The sequence below is a fragment of the Buteo buteo genome, chromosome 19, assembly GCF_964188355.1.
Source record: "Buteo buteo chromosome 19, bButBut1.hap1.1, whole genome shotgun sequence".
Classification (NCBI taxonomy): Eukaryota; Metazoa; Chordata; class Aves; order Accipitriformes; family Accipitridae; genus Buteo; species Buteo buteo.
In genome coordinates this window covers 29,198,664-29,225,907 of record NC_134189.1, presented here as the reverse complement: position 1 = coordinate 29,225,907, position 27,244 = coordinate 29,198,664, and the positions used below count along the sequence as shown (strand labels likewise).

The window sequence follows — 27,244 nt, the reverse complement described above, 5'->3', positions numbered from 1 at the left end:
GCACAGACTAAGGATTCTGGTTTGCCTAAAATGTTGCAAGAATAGAACTGCAAAAGAGAAGCCAAATGATTCCTGATACCCAGGCACTCACTGATCACCTGCCCAAAAGGACCGGGAAGGGTGATCACCTGGGTGCCTGTGACTTTGGTCGCCGGAGCTCATGCTTGCTGTTAAATACACTCTTTGCCTTGACAACCAGGCTGTGCTCTCCTAAGCTGGCCTCCTGTGGAGTGCAGGGAACCAACAAACCCAGCTCCTAGGCTGTGGAGAGGAGAGAAGCTGAACTGTTGAGCAGGCAGCGGCTGAGGCTGTAGAAAACAGGAATAAGAGTCAATTTAGAATTTGAATATTTGATCAATTCACAATACTCCCAAACAAGAGGACCCCTAGGAAAATGGGAATTGCGATTTGAGTGTTCCCACAGTGTAGAAAGAGGAACTACAATCACTAACAGCCTTCAGCTGACATAACCCCAGGTAGAGGGAGAAACTTCTCCTTCCAGTCTCATGAACTCTTTGAACCAGTCTTAAAAGGAAAATAACGAGCGCCTGTGAGCCTACCTGCACATACTGCACATCCCTAGGGTTGTTGGGAAGAAGACCCAAACCTAGTGGCCCTGTGTTCAGAGGAGATGAGGTGGATTCTCTGTCCTCAATGCCTTCCCACCACCCTCCCTTTTTGTGCGTTGTGTTGGCTTCTTGGTCCTCACATTTGCACAATCTCACCCAGCAGTGACAGAAAACACAAGGTGGCTCTCACACTCATCCCTGAAGAAGGGAACCTGTAAGAGAAACATAACCTACATCTACCTCTGTTATTAACTAAAACAGATCGAGAATGTAATTCTTTGATGTCCCTCAGAACATGCTTAAGTACAAATTTACAACAGAGACTGGTTAGAGATGTTTTTTTTACCTTAAACCGAGCAAGATGCTTTGGATGGTCCCTTTCATAGCCATTTTATAGCAACAGCTGTGCCCTCTCACGGCCAATTCCACTATCATTCCTGCAGTTCTATGCATTAAAAATAGCCTTCTGGGTTTAAGGCAGGCACTGCTGGGGAAGCAAAGGAGAGAGTTGCAGCTTTTAGCATGGGACCCACTGCTAGAGGCATCAAGACTGGGGCTGGGCTGGAGAATTTTGTACAGCTGAGATTGGCCAGAATGTGTCATGAACATCCAAATCTAGCTTCACAGGCTAAATGAAAGTACTCTGTGGTATACCTTCCCTTCTTTCTTTGTCTTATCATTGCTTGTCTTTGTTGCATAATTTTAGTGCAACTTCAACTACCTTGTGCCGTTAAACTATTCAAAAGCTATGTTTATGGTACCTCGAGTAGAAACACAGCAACATAGCCCTGATCAGCCGTGGAATAATTGATTGCACCAGTCCCAGTTGTCTTTAGAAGAATGAACCAAGTACTCTTGAGTTTAGTGATGTCCCTTCAAGTAAGCGTGTGGACATATGAACTGAAAAACACTGGAGGGGATGTGTAAATTTGCTACAAATTCAATAACAAAAACAGATAGGAAAAAGGTCCAGCAGAGTGCTGTTGCATACCCAGGTAGCTGCTAGAGATCTTGAACAATATCACTGATCACAAGCAGCCTAGGAGTATTTTGGGGACCCACCAGAAAACAGCTGAAGATCTCCATTTTCTCCAGATTTACATTACCATCAAGAGTAGAAGAGGTAAGTTTAACAATACCAACATTCAGTGGGTCACTAATCGGTCTGTTAAGCATGGAAGAGCAGAGCCGTGCCAAACACGGATGAATCCACCTGCTAATTCCCCCAGTATTTAGGGGAAATTAGTATTTAGCATTTTAGCAACAGTTTTAGAGCTCCTCCTTCTGACCCCAGAGAGAATGGCAGACCAAACACAAGCAAATATTTGAGGCGAGATGAGAATATTGTAATTGTAATGGGTATATTAGACCAAGGCATAAGATACTGCAGCTATAGACAGAGGAGGCTTAAGGCACCTGCCTCTTAACTGCATCCTTTGTACTTAATCACAACTTCACCTTTCCAGAGTGAACCCTCCAATACCCAATTTCACTTACATGTTTTTTAGAACCAAGTTTTCTCCGGAAAAAAAAGGAAAGAACAGTGAAAATACCCACTTGTAGTGGGTACGTAGTGCTGGATAGACACTCCGTGGGGTAAGACGAATTAAAAGCAAGCCACAGCAAAGAGTCAGAGGATGATATCAGCAAGTTTCTGCAAAAAATAAACAGATTGTGGGGAGAAATGATATGGCAATTTTTATAGCTGTTGATTCCCAAATCACTGTGCAGAAAGCAGGCATAGATATGATGGCAACTTGCTGAAGTTTGGCATCTCGCTGAAGTTATCCAGAAAAAATTATACAGACTGTCTGTTATTTGCAACACAGAGAACCAATGAGGTATGTAAATAATGGCCACAAACAGAAAATCACATAGCCACTCATGGTGACATCATCAAGCTTCAATTCAGCTTCATCCTCCCTAAATACAATAAGCAGTAGTCTAAGATTAGTGGAAAATGGTCAGTAATGCTATTACATTTAGACAGAATAGGAAATTTATTGAATGAATTAAGATAGAGCTGTAACAGGTTCCAAAAAAACAGGCATGTTCAATATCAGTTAAGTGAGCTTGCTCAGTAGCTTCATCAATTGTAAAAAAAAAACGCTAGCAGGAGCTGTTATTTTCTCAGACAGTAACCCTTTGACAGGATTAGCTTGCACCCAGTGATAGTGCTATTTGAGAACGGTGGCATATGACTTCATATGATGCCAGAGAAGCGTTCTTCTAACGTTACCAGTGCTGTTAGCTACAGCCACAATGGAAGTTGCTCACTGGGCAAGCTCAGAGATAGTGCAGCGGTGCTCCAGAACAGCGCATGCAAGCTCTAACCCCTGAGCCAACTGGGGAGCCCAGGACTGGGCACAGCACCCCAGACGCGCTTCACCAGCACTGAGCAGAGGGGAAGGATTGCTTCCCTTAACCCTGCAGGTAATGCGTGACATAACACAGCCCAGCAGGCTGCGGACCTTCTTTGCCAAAAGCGCACACTGCTGGCTCCCGGTCAACTCCTTGCCCACACGTGCATGGAGTTATCCCTCACCAGTTGCATCTCTCTTTGTTGAACTTCATGAGATTCCTGTTGGCTCGTTTCTCCAGCTTGTTGAGGTCGCTCTGAAAGGCAGCTCAACCACCTTGTGTATCAACCACTCCTCCCGGTTTTGCATCAGCTGCAAACTTGTCGAGGTTGCCTCCATCCCACCATCATCAAGGTCATTAATAAAGACATTAAACAGTACTGGCCCCAGTGCAGACCCTTGGAGTATACCACTAGTTACTGCTCTCCACCTGGACTTTGTGTCACTCATTACAATCCTTCAAGTCCAGAAGTTCAGCCAGTTTTCAGTCCACCTCACTGCATTTATGCAGACCATGTTTCATCAGTACATCTACAAGGCTGTTATGGAGACTGTGTCAAAAGCCTTACTAAAGTTGCAATAAACAATATCCGATGCTCTTCCCCTGTCCACGGAGCTGGTCATTTCCTCACAGAAGGCTATCAGTTTGGCCAGGTATGATTTCCCCTTTGTAAACCCATGCCAGTTACTCCTAATCACCTTCTTGTCCTTAATACATTTGCAGATGACTTCCAGGAGGATTTGCTCCATCACCTTCCCAGTGTTCAAGGTTACACTGACTGGCCTATAGTTCCCTGGATTCTCTTCCTTGCATGTCTTGAAGATAAGCAAGATAGGAGTGACTTTTGCTTCCCTCCACTTCCCCCAATCTCTATAACCTTTCAAGCATCACAAAGAGAGGCCTCACAATGACATCAGCCAGCTCCCACAGTGCTCACGGATGCAGCCCATTGGCTCCCATTATCCGTCTGTTCATTCACTCCTGACGTGTATTCCATGGACATGTGATGCAGAAGAGACTGTGGCACGCATCCCCCACAAGGAGGGATTACAGTGTAGAGAAACATCCCCAAGTTCCTCGTACCTGTAGCCAGATGCAGAAATTAATTTTGGTTTGCTTCAAACTGACCTCTGAACTCCCTTTCAATCTCTCATCTCCTCCTGACCTTGCGCCTCTCTAGTGGGCTTCCTGTTCCTTCTGCAGTTGGAAAAAAAGAATAACAACATTGGTAGCTTTAATATCTTTTGGAAATTGTTTCTCAAACAATGTTTTCTATAGCCTTATGGTGTTTTCATATTTAACTTGCCAGACTTTATGCGCCTATGTAATTTTCCCCCTGGACATAGATTCCACTTTGTGAAGAGCACTTTCTTACTTCTCGTACCTCTACCAACATACTGCAGAGCCATGGCAGCTGCTATTTGGCTCCATCATTATACACAAATTTAAAAGTCAAGATCTCAGCTTGAGCTGTAATAGCAGGGTGCAGCTGAAATCACTTCCTCCTGTAGTTTTCTCTTTGGGACTATGCCTATTCATCTGAGTTCCAGGCACAGTTGCAAAGAAGATACCAGAGAGACCACAAGACAAATGCACGCAGGGAACGGTCACACATACTTGAGACAGTTGAAGCCGAAGCACACATGAAAGACCAGAGTGCCAGTGTTCGCAAATGGCATATCCAAACAGAGCATGTGGAGAGCTTTGTTTTTCCTCTTCTCTCCTACTGAGAGCCAGCCAGCCCTAGGCAGACCTCAGCTCCCATCATATATAAGATTGAGGCAGGTAGCTGCACTTTCCACCCCCCAGGAAGGGCTCTTAACTTACTTTGCACCACAGCCTTCCTGGACTACACATTTTGGGAGGAGGGAGAAGAAACAGGGAGGAGAAGAACAGGGGAAAAAGAGCCCTACAGAACATTACTACTTCCTGCGCATCCCAGATCCCCCCAACACAAGAGGTCCTGGCCTAGGAGAGCTCGCAGCCAGTACAGAGAAAGTAATCATAATTCAGTCTCTTTCCAGGAGACCGGATCCAGGGTTACCCTACTGATCCTTCCTTACTCCTCTTCTGTTGCACTGTCCAATTTTGCATCTCCAACCCCCACCCCTGGCTTCTCTCCTTGATGTACTGCACACCTGTGTACCCGCTAACCTTCATGAGCTCAAGGACAAAGGAGACGGGGCAAGAAACAGTTAGTGCCTTCTCACCGCTTCCCATCATCTTGACTGAATATAAGCAATGAAGAAAGCAACTATTTTACATCTTAAGGGAAAACTGTTTCCCTGGCTCTTGACTCAAGGTGTCACAATAAAACTCCTCTGCACACCAGACCCCACCGTCCTTTCACAGCCTCTCAAATGCTCACCTGGACTCCAGGGTCTTTACATCAGGCTCTGAAAGGCAGGTGGGAAAATGAATGCCTGCAGCACAAGCTTTCTACTTTTAGGTCTACACGAGCACAGACACTGTCACTACTAAGGGACGCTGTAGCCCATCACCCAGGGAAAAAGCAACACAATTTCTCATGGAGTTTCCTATTCCATAACATCCAGACCTTCAGAGTGAGACTAAAATGCCTTGCTTCAGATAGATTGCAGGTCATGAATGATCGGGTGATACCTGGTTGGATAAGGAATCAGTACCACACGCTGTGCTTTCCTCTGTTTCCTCTGGTCAAGTCCCAAAATGGCATGTAGTCATGGTCCGCAGAGCCTTCTTTCCACGTGTGCTTATGTTCAACTTGTCTCATGTTCATTCCACGCTCCTAATTTTAGTGAGTCATTTCAGGACACAACTTTAAAATGCTTTTCTGCATAACTCACAGATTGCTCAGACCTACCACCAACGCCTTGCAGAACAAAATGGAACATCTTGGCAGAGAGAAGTAATAGTAAAAGCTGTATTTATTTTTCTTTCACAAGACAAAGGGAAAAAGGCCAAAGGCTGCTTTGGTTTGATTCTCTCCTTATCAAACCTTGGAACATTGACAAAAAAACAAAGAAAAACAACAACAAAAAAATCACTCCACTTACCCAAAAAGGCACTTTCCTAGAATAAGTAGTGGTACATTAAGCCAGATACTCATTGCAATGGGTCCCAAACAATCCCATAATCAGTTCATGGTATTGCCACGGTGGAGTCCCCTGTGATGCCTTTATGATCACCAACCACAATTTTACCATCTCTGACAGGGGCTCCTAGCTCACTAGGATTTCTGTTGTTTAGCCCAAAGGGCCCAAACCAGAAGGAACCAGTAGGAGAAACCATGCCTCACTGACCACACACTAGGCCAGGGCTGACAATTTTGCGGCTGCTTCTAAAGAAAGCAGTGAAAAAAACCCCACAGAGTAGTGACAGTAAGAGTAGGGAGTGAAAAGAACATCCATTTATACCACTTAGTGTGTTGAAGAATGCTTATACAGTCAGGAGGATCTGCTGTTTCCCCACAAAGTCTTTGCTCTTAAAGATGTTCAGTGTTGGGAGAGCTGCAGACATTCAAAATCCTGAATGCCTCCAGGATATACCATAAAGCTGAGCCGAACAGAGGGGCAGAACTACAAACATACACGCATGTGGTGCCAGCTGCTGCAGGGGTGTTTCCAGCACCTTCTTCACTCCAGAGTAGCTACTTGTGCACAGACCTCACACCCTGCCCAACTCACAGGCAGGTACCTTTCAATCAAAGCAGCACTGGCCTCCACCAAAAAAAAAAAAAAAAAAAAGTGCACACCCTCCTCAACCTCCCACGGCCATGTCCCTGAGGGACAGGAAACTGTAAAAGTGATAGGCAATTTGTCTTTCTTATTTTTATCATCAAAGAAGAGACAAATAAACCCGAGACAGATAAATTTATGCACAGTCTTTTATATTTTTGACCACTGCCTTGGCTGAACTGAGCAAACCTCACACTGCTTATGGTTGCCCTAGGAAACAGAAGAGGCCTCAGACAACTGCAGATCCAGAAATCATTTGAGTCACACTCAGAGGACTTGCAGGAAGCATCGCGTGAAAGAGCTGTTGCTTTGGGGCAAGGTGACATTGAAGATCTGACCAAGTTGTGGTCATCAAAGGGACCATTGGACCACCCCACTGCTGTTCCCAAGCATAAGAAGAGGCACACTGGAGGCAGAGAAGATTTTACAGCGAGATCATAATCTCTTAGTAGTGTAGGAGAGGAGAAGGCCAATGCTCTGCGCATCTGCATTAACTCTATCGTAGTGCCAAGCTCATGTGCCTCAGCAATCCCCTTTAGACTGTGGTGGGAACCAAATGTAACAATGCTGATAGTCTCGACCATCTCAACCATTCTTGTTTCTCACTGCTCTTTCTCCATCATTTTCCAACAAGAACTGTAAGAGCATAAATACATCCTTTTGGGCATCAAGGCAAGGGACGAGTTTTCTCCCACAGTTTGTCCAACAAACTCGCCTCTGTGGTAGGAACCCTCAAAGGCACAACGGCACCTTGCAAGAGATATGTTAACTTTCTCCAATGCAATTCAGGAAGATGCTCAGGGTAAAGCTTTCCACTGCCCTCCTCAAGACCTCCCAGGAGAGATTTGTACTCCTGGACAGTGAATTGCAGGAGTACTCCAGGCTACTTGAAGAGGTCCACCATAAATGACTCATAAATGGACTTGAATTTAGACAGTACAGGTTCCCCACCAAGCTCTCTGTAACCTTGGAAATGCTTGGAAATACCATGACTTTCCTTTAGGATCCATCCAAGTGCTGAAAGATCTGGTGCATCTTAGACGCAGTTATGGATATTTGGTCACAGAGACAAACTCAGTGTAAAAGATAGTTCAGCTCTTCCTGCATCAGGTGCAATGTGAGGTGTGATTTGGATGAGCTCTCCTGCTCATTGTAGGGTGTTAATTTGCCACTACTATAAAATAAATCATTGCTGTGCAAAAGCTCCTTCTAAATGATGAGCTGGCCTCTGATCCTCATGTTCGGATTCACACCAAATTTCCACATCTTTAGATCTATGACATTGAACAGAGACTGCAGCATCCTGCTCCCTCCTGAAACCAGACATGAGAAAGTCTCCTCCACCAAAGGCTTCAGAAGAGAAGGGAATGAAAAGAAAAAGAAGTTGCTTTAGCCCTTTCTTTCTTCTCTGTTTTCCTCTATGTTTTTCACAGGAGACCTCCTCTAGCACATCCTTAACTTCCTCCTCAGCTCCTGTTCTTTGCTCTCCCATCCTTTTGTTGCTTTGAGGACTGCACTTCAGAAGCCCTGAGAATCAGGTGATGAGATATGCATTTCTATGAAGGTCTCTTCAAGGTTTACAGTCATAGAAAGGGGTCTTACTCTTCTGAAAGGCTGATGGAGGCTGCCACAAGTGGCCCAGCACTTGCTCCCCTCCTGAGATTTCTCTACCTGACCAAGCAGAGCAGAAGAAAGGTCCTGCAGAGAAACAAAACGTTGCTGGTAGGGAGCTAAAGTCAAGACAAAGAGCTGCACAGACATCAGCTGAAGCTACAGGCTCCACCTACGACCCACAAACGGCTTTCGTCCTCAACTCTCACCACCTCACTTCAAAAGAAGGTTCATTTGCGATGGAACAGCTGGAGACTTGTGGGCTCCCAGGCAACATCTCTTAGCTGACCCTTGAGTCACTGCCGTTCAGAGTCCTTCTTCATGATATCATACGTGGCAGGGCAGAAGTGAGAATGTAGCTGAGCCAGCAAAGCCTGAGATGTGACCTCCAGCCTGGTCCCTTGGCTCTTCTTGTTCCATACATGCACTGCATAGGTGTTATTAAAGAGTTGGTGAAGCTCCGAAGAGTTGACCACTTCAAAGTATTTCTTCCAGTCCTGCCACCGAATGGGATAAAAAGCCTCACGGGGCAGAGCACGCACTCCTTTGCAGCTCGTACTGCTCCGAAGACTCCTGATGGAGCACCACTTCTTGAAGACACGTGTTAGGAGCTGTGGGCCCTGGTGCCCCCAGATCCAGCTGTTGTAGTTATCCACAAAGTCCTGCATGCAAAGCTCCATGAACTTGTGTTTGGGCTTAAAGGACAAAAAGGCTCCGTTCAGAACGTACTTGGACTGGGTACCAAGCACATTGGTGAGGTTCTTTAAGTTCTTAAGCACAATGAAGTCTGTGTCCAGGTAGATGCCACCAAATTTCCACATGATGGCAATTCTGCAGGCGTCAGACAGGACGGGTAAGAAATAAGGCTCCCAGCGCTGCTGAGCCTGCAAGTACCAGTTTGCCAGAGGTGTGCCAGAGAAAAGCTCTGTCAAGTCCAGGGGCCGGACTTCCACGTTGGGGAAGCAGCTCAGCAACGAGAAGCCCCAGTGGCTGGGTAATGAGGCGTTACCACTTGCCAAACCTTTCATGAGCACCACGACCCTTGTCTCAGGGTGCGTCCGGGCCGCTGACTCCACGGAGCACATGAACAGGTAACTGGGGTTAGTTTGATCCGAGGTCTCCACAAAAAACACGTCCCCTGGGGAAGCAGGGGGCCCACCGACAGCGGGATGGGGAGGAGAAGGCACAGAGTGAGCACAGCGGATTTCAGCAGGCAAGCTGTAGAGCTGGCCTCTGCCCTTAGGGTGCTCCGCGATTCTCCAGTATAATATGATGGAGGCAAAGGACATGAACTTAAAGGTGAGGATAAACAGAGCCCTGAGCTTGTGGCTCAGCACCACCCTGGTCAGTTTTAGCAGGCAGTTGGGCATCCTGAGCAGTCTTGCTCCCGTCTGAGCCTGCTCTCCCAAGACAACCGTCGTGATCTGAAGGGGAGGAAAGAAGAAAAAATTGATAGGGAAGGCAACAGACCCACGAGTCTCAGGACAGTACTATGGCAGAGCCACATGCTGAACTCTCCTTCATGCTGGCATGCTTGAATTATGCCTTTAGGTCGTCTTTTAAAAAGCATCCTGGCTTCTTCATGCTGCCACAGTGCCCACAGGGCCCCATTAGAAACCACAGCCCACATTCAGGTTGTGAGGTTACGTGACAAAGCTCATCTGCACATGCACAAAAAGCTCAGAGGGACAACGGCAGGAGGGGGACCCCAAACATACTGTGCGGGGCAACTCCCAGGCCCGTCACAGGAGCCATCAGCCCACCAAAGGCCCATCTGCCCAAGCCCAGAGGAGCACAGGAGCACAATGGCAGGCGCGATCCCGGATCAAGGACTGGAGGGGAACCAGCACCTTGTCTGGGCTCCTCCCACGGCTGTCCCAGTGTCCAGCCGTGAAACCCATCACCAGGGTCACCAGAAGCAGCTTTCCAGATCACCCTTCGGACTAAGGGGGTCACTGCCTCGGGGCGGGACATATTACGGTGTGCAGGGGAAGAACAGTTTGGAATTGCACAGGACTTCTTACGAGATCTTTAGCAAAGGAACCAAAGGTGGGGAAAGGGAGGGGTTTAGGTGATTTTGGGAGGAACAGGAGTGGGAAAATAGAAGTGTAAGGTGATAACAAGGGCCAGACGCAGATAAATAGCTTGCTGGTCAGTACGCTTGTCTGGCTGTGCCCTGTGACTGATCAGCACAGCCTCTGTTGTCTTCTTGCTAAATTCCGACTCTTTCGTGGGTGAGGGCTTTTGATCCTGTGCGCACGTGTGCGTATCGGGCTGTGGACGCAGCAGCTGGGGTCAGACAGCTGGTCAGAGGGCCCACGCGTCCGTGGTACCAGCAACCGGAGCGCCTGCGGGCGTGCAAGTGTGCGACGGGTAGCAGAGATCAAGCGGACCTGCCTATGAGTACGTGAAGTGGCCTGGGAGCCAGGAGGGTGCGCAGGTCCCCGAGGGCCAGCTCTGGGTGTGAGAACACCCGCGTGTCTCTGAGGGCGAGAGCACAGAGGGGGTAGCTACGGGACATGGAAAGTCCTGGCCAGTTGCGTGTGTGTGACAGTTTGTACCAGCAACTGGCACAGGGCTGTCACCCTGGGGGCTTGTATGTCCAGGTGCCAGCAACTGGGGAGACTGGGATCCAGGGGCAGCTACTGGGCTGAGTGTCTAAGCCCAGCTGCTGGAGGGATCCACCTTGTATATATGTCTTCTCACTTGTGGGCTCCCATCCTGGCCAGCCAGAGAGGGGAGCAGGATGAGGCTGCTGGTGCTGCCTACGTTCACTTGGGCGCTCTGAGTGTCTGCCTGTGATGTGTGTAGCCAGCCATGTATATGTACATACATATGTAGCCTATATGTGTGCTTTGTGTGCCTGTGTCTGCTGAATACATCTTCAGCCTCACTACTGTCTGGACATGGAGCAACAGCAGTCTCACCTCTCTTGGGCTGTTGGATCTGGTACGATATATTGTCCTCTAGCAAAGATAACTCTCCTTCAAAGACAAAGTATGGTCAAACCTCTCCATTTATCACAAACCAAGACTGTCCCTTGCTTCCCTGGATGCACACTGTGCTTGCCACTTGTAAGGATGTACAGCATGTATTCCATTTTATCTTCACCAGCCCATTATTTTCAAATCAAACGTACAAGAAGAATTCTAGATACTGGGATTTTAGATTCTCTTTTGTCCTCCAGTTTGCTGCCATACTAATGATCCTGAAACCTGGCAGTGAGCAGAACAGCTGCTTCTGAGGTGTTTTATTTCCCCAGAGGAGAGCCACCTGCCAGCCTTCCCCAACACTGAGAATTCATCTAAAACCCCAGTGCTATCATCTGTTCCTGTCAAGAGGTCTCAGCTCCCAGAATCACAGAAGGGTATTTGTTTCCCTTCCATTTATTCCTCAATAACCACCCTGTGTCCCATATTTGCTACAGAGCTCCACAACATGGTAGTCTTTATTATGTTCCTTTGCACGGCACCTCTGTTCTTGGCTATGCTCTTAATTTTATGTTTAAGCCTCTAGGCTTAAAGTACTTAACACTTTCCTCCACTGAAAAAAAAAAAAAAATTAGGTTTTTCCCTTCTTTCAGCATTTAAAACCACACTTTGTGAAAGAGAATCGAACATGACTGTTAAGCCTCCAGTACAGCAGTTGTCTTTAAAAGACACATTCTCCTCTTTTCCCACCTATTCTACCCACAGAGCCAGACCTTCTCTAGCAGTATGCTCAAGTGTAGGGGGACACCTATATTCCCTCCTGTCAGGCATTTGAGCTGGGATACACAGTGCTATTTCTGCTTTTACAAGCCTAGTGTGACTGTCCTGGCCAGTCCCCAAGTTTAGATCTCTGAAGTCCAAAGTGTAGATTTAACCATAAAGAGATATGTTGCAGCAGATGGAAGAGTAGAGCTGAGTTTCTCTCCCAGAAAGTCCAACAGTTTTTAATGGTCTGAAATAAGGTGTATCAATGTACAGTCTAATTGAAGGGCACTGTCATCAGTGTGCCAATGCCTTCCTCAAAGCCTGCATAGTCAAAGTGGTGCCAGGCTCTTAGTAAAGAAAAAAGAACAGTAAGGTTTCATACGGAATATACTCTTTAAAAAAAAAAAAAAGTCTGAAAGATGCAAAACATTTTAGTGTCTTCTCTGTTTTAATCCCTGTCTTCCTTTTGGTAAAAGTTTGCATAATTTAAAAGAAGCAAAATCAATACAATCCAATAGTAAATATAGAAGTTTTGTGAGACAAACCAAAAATGTGCAGAATGTAATAGAGAATTACATTATGCCTGCTACAGATAGGTACGGATCAACTTAATAACAGAACAGAATTTTCCATTTCAGATTAATCGTTCTTCAGTTGGAAAAAAAAGAAAAATCTCCTCTGAGATTTTTTTCTCTCTCAATTTTTTTTCCTCCATTTGAACAAAAGCCATATCATGCTAAGATTTTTCAACACATGTTCAGTCTCTCAGAGAGACTGCTTTGGAGCATTTCTGCTCTACCTGTAGACAATGACACATCATCCAGCTGGTAGCACCAGGCACTGGTCTGCCTGGGAACAGCCACATCACGGTGAGCTGCCTTTCCCCTCCGTACCCTGTGCTTTCCTTCACACATTAAGAGTCTTTCTTCCCATATAGTTGCAAGAAATGGCAAGTCCCTGCCATCTTCCCTCCCCCTCTTCTCTCCTTTTTCTCTTTATTCTAAACACTCCACTCACATTTGGAAGGAAGAGGAGTGAGGGACTGATTTTTTTTTTTTTCTAACCACATTACACCTGAAGTACACGGTATATTTACTACTAGGCTAGCAGTACTGCACCAGCAAAGAGTTTGGGGGTGGGGGAAAAAGAGATGGCTATGCAATTCCACCCTGCAGAAACAGCACATCGATGGCAAAAGTTTACTCCAGCTCTGCCCCACAATGAATCTTTTTCAGCCTGAATATAAGGGTTTGCAAACAAAACTGCACCTATTCTATAGCTTTTGCCTACTCAACTTGTTCAAAGATCACCACCTGTGAATGCCTGCAACTGGCTAGTGCTGGCCCTTCTCTAGAAAGCTGTACTTGGTAAAATGCCAAAGCACAGAGGCAGCGATACAGGGGTACGCCAGCCACACACATGGAGAAGGGAGACTCTACCCAGATTACACCCACGTGGGGTTTGTACTGTTTGGCCATGTCACTGCTAAACCACTTCACATCCCAGCATAATGAATATACTGCCATAGGCAAAAAACATTCCTGCCTTGGGAAATTTCACTTTATTTAATTTATTACAAATTAACATAAGCTTTTAATTACTGATTCAGGTACTGGGGGGGGGGGACGACAACCGACCAACAATTAAACAAGCACTTTGGGAAACACCTTTCCTCCTCTCCTCCTCTTTCCCCAGGCTCATCTTCAGTCCAACACCTCTCCTCCCCCCTTCCTAGTCTCAACTTCCCTCGTTATCACTGTGGGTTACACTCAGTCTGTCTCAATCCCTTCAGTGAGGCAACAGGCGGCACAGGAGGCTATGGGTCAGTGCGTAACCGTTTCTTGTGGCTGCTCCTTGCTTCTTACTGCTCCTCTGCTCCAGCACTGGTCCTCCACAGCCTGCAGTTACAGTCTCTTGGTGCGTACCTGCCCCGGCACACGTTCTCCATGGGCCACAGTCCCTCCGGGGTGTCCCTGTCCCAGCGTGGGTCCTCCACAGACCACAGATCCTCAGGGGTGTCCCTGCCCCGGCAAGGGTGGCTGTCCCTCAAGGGTACCTCCTCCAGCACGGAGCGCTTCCTTCCAAGAGAGCATCTCCAGCCAGGTATCCAACCATGTTCCCACCCCTTCCACATGTGCCCTCCACTTCTTCCTCCCTTTACTCCAGACACATCTCTTCACATATCTCCTCATATCTCCTTTTGCACATCCTCTTGTAACTCCTCTAATATCTCCTCCCGTGTCTCCTCACATCTTTGCTTTTGTGTCTCCTTTTATTTATCCTCACCCATGTTCTTTGGTGCCTCCTGCCTCATGTCACCTTTTCATGGCCTTTTCTGTGACTCCTTGTGTCTCCTTTTTTGCATCTTCATGTGTGTCCTCGCATATTTGTGTCCTCACGTGTGCCCTTCTGTGTCTCCTCATGCACCTCCTCCCATGTGTGTCCTGTCCCTAGCAGCTACCACCCTTTCTGAAAAACATTAGAGCAGAGGCACCGTGTGCTGCTCTCACCGGTTGCAGTTTTGGTGTGCAATGGGCTGGTTTTGTCTGTTTTGGAGCTGGCTGGAATGACCTGGAACTGGCACAGGGCAGCTCATGGCCCCTTTCCACACAGGTCACACCTGCAGCCCCCGGCTCCCCAAACCCTGCCAGTTACACCTAATAGAGAGTACCTTGTAATGTTTAAATACAGAGAAGTCCCTAGCTTTTTTTTTTTTTTTTTTCCCCCTGTAAGGGTGAAATCTGGGTTTGGATGTTGGATTACCAACTGGTGAACAGTTCTTAACTAGCTAGTGCAAACAAAACTGGTTATAAAACAGGTTAGGTGGCCAAGGTTACTAAACTCCTGAATGACTCATGTATTTATTTCCCTTTGTGGTAACATCTGCTTCCAAAAGCTCCGTGTACAATTCTGTAGAAATTCTTTAAACAAAGAAAATGAGCAACCCTAAGTGATGCATCATCATTTACCTACTCGTAATGCAAACGGCTTGCCAACAATTTACTGATGGCTTCACGATCCAGAGAGCTCATTTTATTATTTGCTCAAGCCTGTCAACAGCTTACCCTAAACGTCTCCTTAGCATATGCCAAATGACCATCTACCAGTTAAGCAGGAGGGTAAGGACATCCCAGCACTGCCACCCGCCCATACATTCTTCTCCAGAAACCAAGGCTTTGTGTTGCAGCTACACCAACCTAAGGAGAAGTTTCTGCCAAAAGAGGGATTCCCTCAGGTATCTGAGGCAGAAAATTCCACCTGCAAAATAAATATGAAGCTTTTCTGATAGTTTAGCTTCCACAGAACAGCTTGACTGAAGCACAAATCTGAGGGAGAGTAGTTAAGAGAGCACTACTGCTCCCTCAACACTTCTCCCTTATGAACAGCAAGGAAATAGCAATGTCCCAGTCTGATTTCTTTTAACAATACTCAGTGGCTGAACAGTAGAGGAATATCTCAGGCAGTAAATAGGTGCAGTAGATTACAACAGCTGTTTCAGCAACAAAGTGAAAGCACCAGGGAAATCACAGGCTCCTTCAAGGGCAGTGCAAGCACCTCTAGAGCTAGAGCAAAAGCTCCATTTCCTCCTGTCACATCTGCTGAAGTCTTATCTGAAGCTACAAGACAGCTGATGGCGATACACCACTGAAGTCTCATCCAGTAATTTTGATTAATGAAACAAAGCAAGAGGAAGTGACCACAAGCACAGAAATGACTGCCACACCAATGCAAACATGCAGCTGCGTTTGTTCAAAATTCACTCATGTTTTTACTTCAGAGGTGCTTTGTGTCTAAAAAGCAAAGCAAACATTAATAAGCTCTGAGCAAGGGAGTTTCCTGACCCTGTCAGGAAGAGGCGCTTAAAACCTTTCTGGGACAATGCAGAGATGACTTAGCAGCAAACAGGTATCACAGCAGCAAAAGTCAAGAGCCAGGTCCTCCCTCACAGAAACCAGGCTGCACTTTCCATGGGGCAGGGGACAGATCTGTCGAATTCATTTACTGTGGTGCACATGCCAAGGAAGAAACTTGTTTGTTATTTTAAAGTACCTTTAGTATAGTACTTTCTGTGCAGGACAGTGTGCCACATCCCAGCATCAATCACAACATCTATCCCACAAAGTGTCCTTCACATGCTGCCAGATACCTCCTTCTATTTCAGCCCTGATGGTGAGTTAACCATGGATGAAGCAATATACTGTTGGCTCAACAAGGCACAGAGCATGCCATTCAAGTGTTTCCACAAGGCAGACAGAGCTGCAATTCACTGAAGATGACATAATAGAAGTTTAGAACTTTTAGAAGTTTCTACAAGGGTCAGGTAAAGTGCTGGTTTTAAATGCTTTGTTAAATACGCTCCCTAACATTGAGTCCAGGATGTGTTCCCAGATTAACATTTATTAAAGAGCCAGAGTCTTTTTGCTCCTGCTTCGTGGAGATGGTCAAAGCCATAATTCCATTCCTCTCTGCCGACAGGTTTTAGCCCTTGCTTTTGTTTTTCTCAGAAAGCCATGACAAGTTTTTTTGGGGGTGCACCTATAGCTTTTCCTCTAAAAGCCACTGGAAACATAAGTCACAAGAAAGTATATGAAGTCTTAAAATCTCAAACTAGTATCAAAGGAGAATTGTCAAGGTAAGCTTTAAGTAACATTTGGTGCACCAAAATTAAATACATTAAGCTTGAATCTAGAGCTAAGGGAATTTAGAATAACCAGTGGGCGTAATTCCCATTAAATACATTTGGTGTTAAGGCACCCTTAAGTAGAACCAAAGAAAAAAAAGCTCCTGAAAGTTTACATAAATCAGTTCCCAGTTACTGTGTTTCAGAGCAGCTACAGATAAGCATTTCCTTCCTTACAATCACAATGGAAAATTAGAGCTTGCAAAGCTTTCGTCAAGAACAAATTAAGAAAAAAACAGATCTACAGACTACGCAAATTGTCAAAGTAAAGTGTGCAGCGTCTTTCAGTCCAAAGACCATACACAGCACTGCTCTGCACTGTCCCTTCTGCTTTCACCCCTTTGCTCTTGCAAGTTTAGCACATTTGCCAAGGACAGTAAATAGTAACAATTCAGAACATCTCTTCCTATGCGCTGTGGAGAGTTATGGTCAAGAGCGGTCTCTAGAAATCCTTGGAATAAGGCAGCCTGCGGCAGAAAGGTGGACAAAGGACTCACATTTAGAGCTTTTTGGTTCTGCCGCTGTGCTACAGATTGTACGGAAGCAGTTGCGGGTCAGTTTGTATGAACCCATTCCCACAATCACAGCCTAAGGCGGAAACACGGTGGCCTTTCCAAAGGGTACACCAGGTACCACAGTTTAAAGCACATTTAAAATGCCTTGACTTACACAATCTGAATCTAAGTTTATTGCTTATTAAGGCTTCCCTCAATACTAATACCGTACATATTAAACACCAAGAGATAATGCATTTGATTCTGTTTACTTCTGCGCACTTCATGATAATATGCTATTTGCACTTTGCTCAACCAGTGCATATCAGGATCATACGTAACCGCCCTGAATGCACTCCTATTCGCACTCCACATGGCGTTCGTGTAGAGAATTTAGCTACCCGATCCAAGAGCAGAGATTTCCACTATTGAAATCGTGACTGCCTTCTCAAACGAACACAGGGCTGAACTGCTCAAACAAATACAGGGCTGAAGGGGCAACGTCATTGCTGACTCGCAGCTTTCCCAGAGCCTGCCAGGGAGCTCTGCAGGAGGGAGCAGCACCTCTGCAGGTGGGAGCAGCACCTCTGCAGCGAGGTCACCAAGGTGCGGGGTGCAGGGCAGGAGGACCCTCCGGTGGATATCTGCTCCTCAGCCCCACAGGCCTCACCTGCTCAGAGACACCCGAGGTTACCCAAAGAGCCCCAGGAAGATTAATTTTCTTCTTAACTTTATGAAAAGCTGTTGCTAGTATTTAGACTATTTATTGAAATATAAGACTCTGCGTGTCCTTGCAAGGACCTCAAATGATCTTGATTTCTTCAAGAAGCTTCATAAGCAAGAGTAACACACTACAGCCTGGTGTCTTCCTGAGATGTCTATGCCTATTTCATGAATAAAGTGGTGAGATTTACACACACCTGACAGACACAACAGCAGAACATACCGCAAAGACCCAGCACTAGGTATTGTACAGCTGGCCAGCACTTCCAGCCGCAGAGTACAGCACCCCAGTGATGTGGGAGCTGTAACCTGCCTCCCCACTCGGAAAGCCCTGTGGTACTTTGAAGCCCACCCATCATTTTCTTTTTTCTGAACCTCCATCCCTCCTTCACGGTGGACCGTAGCCCCTTCACTTCCTCATCGCAGGTGCGTCCTCCCCCACGTCACCCTGCTCCGCACCTTCCTCCCCGCTCTGCCACGGCCCTTTAGCCCAGCACAGGAGACACTGGAGAGAAGCAGCTACGTAGGACATCACCAGCAATCGGAGATGGCCACAGCAAGCACCACCGACCCAGAAACCCTGACCCGTGAGGCAGGACAGAAGATGGAATTGCTCAGCAGAGGAGAAAGCGCTGTATGAGGCAGCCGGGTGCAGGCAGGGAACCGGGAGGGAGCTGAGAAACGTGGAGAGGGCTTTTGAGGTGAGGCTCTTGCCCTGACATTACAGCCATGCCCACGTCTGGCCCTGTACCCCCTCAACCCAGACCCTGCCCCACAGACTGACCCCAGAGCTGCGTCACCTCCGTGGCCGGGTCCCGTGTGGGGCTCCTGCCTGAGCCCACCGCGCCCCAGGGCTGCCCCACTCGGCTCACGGGGGCTGGCGTGGGTCAGGGAGGGCCTGCCCAGCCCCCTCGTTCCCCAGTGCCCCCCGTGGCTCCCCAGTGCACTGCTGGGGTAACACCATACAGCGTCGGGGCGCTGGGCTCCGCCGTGCCAAACCAAGGTCCCTGGAGGTGAAGGGTTTTGTCTCGGTGGGAGCACCAAGCAACGCGACGAGTGCGGTGGAGCGAGGGGAGATGCCAGAGTCACCATGGCGCACAAAGGGGAGCAGGAGCATTTATGGACAGACCTGGGTAGAGAAACACTGGCAAAATCAGGAACGCAGCTACAGTGCGTAGTCAGACTGCTATCTCCCCTTCTTCTGTGCTATTGTACAGGAGCATCTTACTCTGCATCCCGTGAAGAAGTTTCCCAACGCTTTTTTTCTAGATCTTAGCATTTGGGTCTTCTTTACCTGAAAGGAGCAGGTTTTGTACCTCACAGCTTTTAGCTTTCAAGAAACAGACCACATAAACCCCTCATCAATACTTAAAAGAGAAGGCAGACTTTGGCTGCGGAAAGCTGCTGGAAAGGACAAACAGACAAAAGGGACAGATGCTAGCAGCAGATCAGCTAGCAAACTGATACAGCTCTTTGCCACCAACAGCTTTCAAATAGCAGTTTCCTATTACTGCATATTTGTAGAAAGCCATGCACACTTATTGTATAACAGGGCTGGAAACTGTGTATAAAATTAAGTCTAAACACTATTTTAACCCTCACAGCTCGAGAAAATACTGGCACATGGCTAGAAAAGGAGCAGCTCTTTGGAACGACGTGCAGATATAAAGGACTGTGAGAATAGGGAAGTCAGGACCGCGCCTGGTCAGGAAGTGAGCAAATCCCGTTAATCACCAGTGTTACTCCTGCCCACGAGCTTATGCAAGGGCTTCACAGCAGATCTTGCAAAACAGAGAGAAGGTACTGAAGATGGTGTCCACTTCTACGGGGAGGCTGGGCGTACGTGACCGGGCATCCAGCAGCATTAACAAGTGAAGACATAGGGTGTATCAGAGCATACTAATAATTAAACACTTCAAGCCTAATAGGCCAATATGTGGTGATTTTTCCTTCCCCTAATCCGGACAACAGTTTCTTTCTCTGTTTTTAAAATCCAGAGACACGCTGGAAGGATGGTCCAACAGCAGACTACACATGGATTCAGGGGATTTCTATTTGTTTTGCTGCTTCGGAACAGGTTTCTTACAGGCCAAGGAACAGGTCAGTTAAAACTGAAGCATAAATCTCACCTCCAACTTGAGATCACAGTGAAGTCAATGTCTAAGTTTCTTCAAGGATCTCGGGGGTTGTTTTTCTGTCTCTAACACAACCTTCCTCCTGCGAATATGGAAGTAGTACTTTCCTATCTGAAAGACCCACTGCAAGGCTGAACATGTTAAAGATCAGGAGGTATTAACCCATGTATCTTGCACAGACGGGAGGTCCTGTGCAATTATACAAAAACATAGAGTGTGAACACTCTCCTTTTTAACAGAAAAATCTAAATACTAACATGATTGTACTTAATCCTTCACTCACAGAGGAGTGGTTGGTTCACAATGCCATAATCTGAAGTTCCACCAGACCTCATTTAAACTGTTGGGCAGAGTTCCCAGCCCCGGTTTAAGATAATTGTAAAAGCCAGTAGAGACAAACGAAGAAGTGAGTTGGTAACATATCACCTGTTTCACAGTGAAAGCACCACCCAAAATAAGCTTTGTGAATCTGTTCTGGAATCTGAACAACCCGGCAACTCCAGTAAGGAGTTTTAAGTGTTTGTTTGGTCAGGAGTGCCTGTGAAGAAAACCAACCCCAGAAGAGAGCAGAGAAAGTGATCTCAAAGCCAGAAGACACAGTCCAAGCTTTTAACGAGCATGGGAAGCACAACCCTTAGGGAGCTAAATGATAGTACAGCTGCACTAATTTACTGAGGGGCTGCCAGTAAAGACAAGAGAGGTGTCCCCAATCTCTCCTGCCATCACATACTGGAACTTGATCCAAACCACAGCAGCGCTGATAGCAAGACGTATCCAGCGCTATACACTGCTCGTCTGGTCTCCCCTCTATAGATGGAACAGGCACATCTGTATGATTTTATATGGTAACTGCGACAGAGGGTGGCTTCTCTCTATACTCATGACCAATCAAATGCAACAAAAGTAAGATGGAAGTAGAATTACACCTAAGTCCCTCGTGCCAAAGCATCCACTGATGACACAAGAAAACCAAGGCAATGGCTAACTGTTGCTAAAGAAAGTGGCCCCACTTCCTTCCTCCTCGGGCTCTTCTTTGACCCTGCTGTGACCAGCCCTGAAAGCTAAAGCACCAAAAAGCCAGTTCTGCTGAAGGATTTTATTTTCTTACTGGAATAGCTCCCAGAACTGGTTTTGCTCCACTGCAGGGTGAGACAGGCACAAATATTGGCAGAGAGAGAGATGCAAGAACAAGCAGCCAGGAGGCTGCATCCTTTCAGTATCACTGAACTTTGCTCCATGGTAATGCCAAATTGCACACCGAGGCCTTCACAGTCCACAACTACTGAACCTGGCCCTGTGATACTCCTGAGCAAGAAAAACTTAATTAGAGCCACTGTCAGATGGAGACAGCCAATGCCTTGAGAGCCAGTAGAAGTCCCGTGAGAAGGAAAACTTGGGACATAGCTACCAGCTGCTACCTGAATGACGCACCTAAGACTAACTGACAGCAGGCAGATTGCTGTTCACCCAAGATCACGCCCTCTGGCCCTCAAGAATGACTCCCATTTTTGTGTTGTCAAATGAGGGGCATGCAAACAAGAGAACGGCATTCACGTACAACTCCCTAGTCAGTGCCTCCTCCTACAGAGCCCGTGCTTTGAGATGCTACTGGAATTGCTACAATTCCCAAAAAAAGGGAATTTGAGTTCTGTAAGATTTGCTCCTCTGACCTCCACGGCAACAAAACCCATGAATAATAGTGCAAACCCGTTGGAGCTCAGCAGAAGCTAGAGAGGGTTTCTTCAGGGTTAAGAAACATCCAGTCTATTCCGAGCAACCTCTCATGCATTAGGAAAGAACATGTTAGTTTAACTGGGATAGTTCCTTCTCAGCCAAAGCTTCTAAACTCGCCTTCTTTCAGCAGCATTGCTAGTTTTAGCTTACTACAGTTACAAGAGTTATGTATTTTCCTATGACTCTTTCACAAGGGCTTCCCCCCCTGCCCCCCCCCAGCAAGCATTTCTATAGCTCTATTGTGAGTCTCTCTCTCTCTTCCTCAGACCTTATCCCTGCTCAGACTCCGATGTTTTTCAGGACACGTCTGCCTGGGAACATGACGGCCACCTGCACACACACCCCCCCCCCACCCCCATCACCAGCGCTGCTGTCTTTCCACCCTCTCACCCAAGCCAGCCTGTCGCCACTGGCGGAGAAGAATTCCGCATTTCTCCGACCGTTTTCTCCTTCTCCTCCCACCGTGCTGCTGCCATTCGCCCGGACCTGCAGTTTCAGCCCGTGCCCAGCCCTCCTCAAGCGGGACGGAGCCCTCCCGGCCCCAGCAGCGGCGGGCACTGTACGCGGAGCCCCCGGCCCACGGCTGCGGTACTGCTCCGCACCTTCGCCGGCTCCCTCCGACAGCGATGCCTGCGCAGCAGCGACCCTCGCAAAGCCGCGCGGGGAGCCGAGAGAAGCTCTCCTTCGCAAACCTCAGCCGAAAAACCTCGCCGCCACCGGGCGGGAGACCTCCCCGTCCGCCCGGGCCGTAGGAGCCGCTCTCCGCAGAGCTCCCACCGGGCACGGCAGCCGCCCGCAGCCAGCTCGGAGCCGCCCGGGGGTCCCGGCTAAGGGCAGACCGGCTGCCGGGCCTCCCCCTCCGCTCCCCGCCCCGGCCTGGCAGCCCTCCCGGCCGCTGCGCCCTCGACGGGGCGAGCGGAGCCGCCGGTTCCGACCCGCACGGAAGGGCGGCCCGCCGGGCGGCTGCTGGCCGGCACCGCGCCGGACGCGGGCGGGCTCCGCTCGTGGAACGGCTCCCCGTGGAGAAACGCTTCCCCCCGAGCGAGGAAGGACATCGAAGCCCCCCGAGACCCGCCTCGTGTCCCCCCCCCCCGCCCCGCCTCACCTCCGGGCCGCCGCTCCGCGCCCTCCCGGCAGCGCGGCTCCCCCCCCCCCCGCCGCCCCGTCACCCCCGGCATCGCCGACGGCGCCCGCCCCCCGCGCCGGTCCCGCCTCCGGAGGGGCCCGGCCGCCCCCTCCCGGGGCCTCCCCGTCGGGTCGGGGAGGGCCGGCGGGCGGCGCAGCCGTTACTCGCCGGAGGCGCGGCGCCGGCCGAGCCCCGGGGCGGGCGGCGTCGCTCCCCGACGGCCCCGGGACGCGGCACCTCCCCGGGCAGGGCCGCTGCTGCTTCTGGGGGTGGTGGCTTCGGGGTTTCTCAGCGTTGCTCTCTTCGTAACAAGGCGTTTTAAATCGCCGTACGGCTTTTTCTCCCTCTCCCCCCCCTCCAGGAATCGCTCCCCTTACCCCACGGCCGGCCGGGAGCCCGTAATCCGAGCCGCGCTTTTCCTCGCAGTTTTACCTGCTGTCGCGCTGCGGTACCTCCGGCGGAGCCGGGGTGCCCGTCGGTGGTCGGCAGCGCCCGGCCCTCGGCCGGCGGGGCGGCAGCTGGGGACGGACCCGAGGGCGGCCGGAGACCTGCCGGCCTGAAGGGCTGGGGGCCGGCGGGCAGGAGGACGAGCGGGGCCGGGTGGGCGACTCCTACATCGTTCGACGCCGAGGCAGACGGTTACAAAGCTGACGCGAGTTAACGAAGACGTGAAACCGAAAATTTTAGTTTAAAAAAAAAAACCAAAACAACCACAAAACAAAACGCAGCCCGCAGATGAGCTGCTTGCACGTTGCAAAGCAAGTTTCACATCTACCCTCAGGCAGAAGGAAGTTTTGCCCAAATTATACCTGGCAAATGATTGCTTAACAAGTTCTTAATGAGCGCGAATAAAGAAGGGAAATGTGGGCTTTCATTTAGAAAAGCACTTTTAACTGGAAGGCTGTTATGGGGTGGAGGAAATTGCATGGGAAGATCACCAGAGATTTTGGGAAGCAGGTTAGATGATAACTGGGAACAGTTTAGATGGAGGTAATCCTACCTGGAGCAGGGCTTGGACACGAGCTCTTTTGAGGTGCCTTCCAGCCCTGTTTTCTACGATTCCCATGATACAGTATGTTATTTACAAGTTACAAAACAGTGTACCTATGACAAACATCTCCATGAAAGAAATGTTGGCATTGCTTTAAAAAGAAATACATTTTCCCCACAATTTAGTAGTCCGAAACTGCTCCCCCCTGCCAATAATGTTAAGCCATTTCTTGTATAAGAACAGGACTTAATCAAATTTGAAGTTAAAACAGACTTCAAGATACTTTTGTCTGCCCCACTGAGCAGAATTTAGATTAATGACACAGAGTTGCTGCTGAAGGTGTCAGTGCTCACCCTCCTTGGAGCAAGGGTTTGGACCAGACGACCTCCTGAGATCCCTCCCCACCCTGGTTTTTCTGCGCTTCCGAGCTGTGCGGGCAGCACCCTCAGCAGCCCGTGGCGCTGAGCCCAGAGGTGCTATTCCTCACCTGGTCCCTGAGTGAAGGCAGGCCTCCAACGCAGGGGAAGGCGAGATGGGATTTGTGAACCTGGGCTGGGAGCGTTCAGGGGCGAACAGCTACATCACGGGAGCTGGTAGGGCAAAAGCGCAGGGCAAGCTCAGTACCTGCAGCGCTGCCGTACACCGGCAGCCTCTGGAACAGTAACGAAGTGGGGAAGGAGGATCTGAAGCCCAGAGATCTGTCCAGAAGATTGCCAGAGCCAGGATTTAGTTCCTGTGGGGCTACTACCGCAGGGACGGTAAAGTCTTTGTCTCTGGACATGCAGACATATCTAAACAGCAGAATTTGGATCATGCACGTGCCTCTGGACCATTTTATCATTAGTTCCTGAACTGTCAGCTTACAGCCCTGTGTGAACTGCCACTGTTTTGGATTTGCCTTAAAGCACTGACATGCAAGTGGCACAGCTGCCGCCGTGCTTGAAGGAGACAATGACCCAGTGAGCACCCCAAGGATGCCAGCCAGCCCTGCTTGCAAATCAGAGGTGGGGTACGCTGGGTTTCAGGTAGCCGAGACAGGCTGGAGAAGGTAAATGACCTACCCCAGCCACCCTAAAGAGCACAGCACCATGCAAATCATCCTTCAAAGCACCTGGCAGAACAGCATCACCTGTGAGCTAATGTCACAGCTGCAAATCACCTCAGTAAACAGTTTTTAAGTGCTTTCAGCCTGGTTTTGATTTGACGAGCAGTTTCCTACCTGGTCTGTCAGCCAGTGAGGTGGCTTCGGTTTGAACTGAGAGAGGACAGCTGCTGGGGAGGGTTGCTATGACACTACAGGTGGCTTCATCTTCATCCCTGTTTCAAAATAAGCCAGCGAGCTGTCAGCCAGGGCTGAGTCCTGCTGCTGGAAAGGTCTGTGCGTCAGGTGCTGGCAAGAGTGTATGCAAAAATTAGTCCTCCGAAAGAGACGTAATTACGGCACCGGTCTCTTAGCCTGGGAAATAAGTAAACGGCTTACCGACAGCAGGGAGGGAGAAGGGTGTGGTGTGGCTGGCACTCAGCGGTGAGATTGTAACATCCCGATGGGGAGCGGGGTGAGAGGAGGAGGAAGGACACGTGTCTGTTCTTGGGGGCTGAAGAAGCAGCACGTGCCAGAGGCTTTGGGTCACCTGCATGCAGTTCAGGGGGAAGGAAGGTGGCCAGCAGGGTCATTAAGCCCTTGTGGTATCAGTATCCCAGATATTATACATGCTTTACTGCTGTTGTACGTACCTTTTCCTTGATGCACAGGCTGTAGCCCAGATGTCCGTGTAGCTGAAACGCCTGAAGCGGCAAATGGGCATAACCGAGGGCTCTGCCTTGCCCTCGGGGCTGTTTTTCCCTGCCCAAGGCCTGCCTCCGGCAGGCACCGGAGATGTCTGGTGCAGCACTGCTCCCACCTTTCCGTCCGGCAGCTCCTCACAGGCTCGCATCCGGGGGTGGGGGTGGGGGGCTCATCCCCAGGGGCTGCAGACAGCGACTGAGTGGCCGGGCTGAAAGATGCCCACATCTGCTCTCCTTCCTCCCAGTTTTCAACCTCAGCTGTTGGCTTCGCTCCTGCTGTCTCTTCTGGCTTTGGTTTTAAGCAAACCAGAAGCGTTCCTCTCTCTTCGGAAAAGCAGATCAAACTCTCTCATGATGCAGCCGCCAGCCCTTGTCCAGTCTTCTCCTGATAGGAGCCAGATTGCAGACTGAGACCCTTCAACCACCTGCCTTTTTTGTGCTATGGCACCAAAGGGATGGTATTCCCAATCAGCCACAACACAATCGAAACTGGAACGTGTTCCTGTTGCTGGGTTTTCTTGATCAAATTTCTGTGAGAGGAAAGAAGAAGAAAAAAAAACAACAGTGAATGGTTTTGCTAACAGACACTCGGCCCTTGAAATGAAGTTGCTGAGCCTCTACCAAGAGATTTTTTTTTTTTTTTTAAATCAAGTTGGCAGATACAAATAAATCCTTTAAGAAGCATTAGCTTGGTGTTGTTAGGACGTCATCGTATTTATTGATTAGTATGCACCAACGAGGGAGGTACTCTGATAAATTTTGCCAATTGAGTCAAGTGTGATGGTAAGCGTCGTGTCCAGTGAGCGGATTAGAAGTGAAGATGTGATAAGAGGGAAATTGGAACAGCGCGGTACCTTCAGACAGAAGGCAGGATGGCTGCTACATAATTTAAACCCAAAGGGAGATGTATTACCACAGGTGTAAGAGCCTTCAGCTGGACGAAAGGCCAGGAACCATCTGCTTTGCACAAAAATGGGCCAAGCGCATCTCTACTTCAGCTTTCTACCTGGCCAAGCTCACTCCGGACAGGAATCAGTAAGCGTGATGCCCGTGTATCTATAGCTGGCTGCAGGGGAGCCGCAGGAACAGCTGGCAACATTTGAGTAGTGGAAATCAAGGACTTTTTTCCCCACTCTATAGGAGCCTGAGATTGCAAAAGATTTCCCTGGCCCAAGTCCAAAGTAAAAGAGTATTAAATTAATAATGACCTCCACATTGGGTTGGATCGTATTTAAAAGTTTCATGCTTACTGTATCAAATAATTTTATTTTCTATCGTATTTAAATAACTCAAAGTTCAAATAATGTTTCAAAAGGAATAATTGTTTTGAGTTGGAGGGAAAATATTTGCTTAGAAAGTGTCAAATTTGGAAAATTTTTGCCCATCTTTATTTCCCTGCACCACATTTTCTTCTATTTTTGGTATTCACTAAAATTCACTCCTTCCTGCCAGAAGGCCAGTTTGAAAGAAATGTCGGAAAACCCCAGATCCTTGGAAAATCCTAAACTGACTCCACTGATTATAGCAATGGTTTTCTAGGGCAATTTTTGTGGCTAATAATAAGGGCCCAAATCTGTAAAGCTGTAGCTGGAAAGAGTTGCCCGTTCCCATAAATCAGGTGAT

The 27,244-nt window shown here is 48.5% G+C and overlaps 2 protein-coding genes across 7 annotated transcripts in view; both read right to left on the bottom strand.

Moving 5' to 3' along the window:
* LOC142042212 (lactosylceramide 4-alpha-galactosyltransferase-like) overlaps positions 1-25,202 on the bottom strand; it is a 32,540-nt gene extending 7,338 nt beyond the window's left edge. The window contains exon 1 of one of the 5 annotated variants that reach the window (XM_075051895.1): positions 25,056-25,202. The gene's annotated coding sequence lies outside the window, so the exon portion shown is untranslated. Of the gene's footprint in view, positions 1-128; positions 287-22,205; positions 22,226-22,321; positions 22,722-22,824; positions 22,869-25,055 lie in introns of those variants that run through there. The other 4 variants (XM_075051894.1, XM_075051897.1, XM_075051898.1 and 1 more) reach the window with 4 other exon arrangements.
* LOC142042211 (lactosylceramide 4-alpha-galactosyltransferase-like) lies at positions 129-22,863 on the bottom strand. Of its 2 annotated transcripts, XM_075051892.1 has the most exons (6): positions 22,825-22,863; positions 3,115-9,681; positions 2,067-2,223; positions 916-1,056; positions 561-781; positions 129-308 (listed from the first exon to the last, which is right to left on the bottom strand). In XM_075051892.1, exon 2 carries the CDS (start codon positions 9,625-9,627, stop codon positions 8,554-8,556), a length of 1,074 nt encoding a protein of 357 aa, XP_074907993.1. In that variant the 5' UTR covers positions 9,628-9,681; positions 22,825-22,863; the 3' UTR covers positions 129-308; positions 561-781; positions 916-1,056; positions 2,067-2,223; positions 3,115-8,553. The 2 variants fall into 2 exon arrangements, with proteins under 2 accessions (XP_074907993.1, XP_074907991.1); XM_075051890.1 differs by lacking the exons at positions 561-781; positions 22,825-22,863 and adding an exon at positions 16,003-22,195.
* Positions 25,203-27,244: the final 2,042 nt, after the last annotated feature.

What these genes read in the sequence shown, in the direction of transcription:
- LOC142042211 (XM_075051890.1), bottom strand. Translation starts at nt 16,050, where the DNA reads ATGCTGGGATGTGGCACACTGTCCTGCACAGAAAGTACTATACTAAAG. An exon ending in CAGAAAGTACTATACTAAAG is followed by an intron (nt 9,682 to 16,002) that starts GTACTTTAAAAT and finishes CCTCCCCTTCAG; the next exon opens with ATCACGACGGTTGTCTTGGG.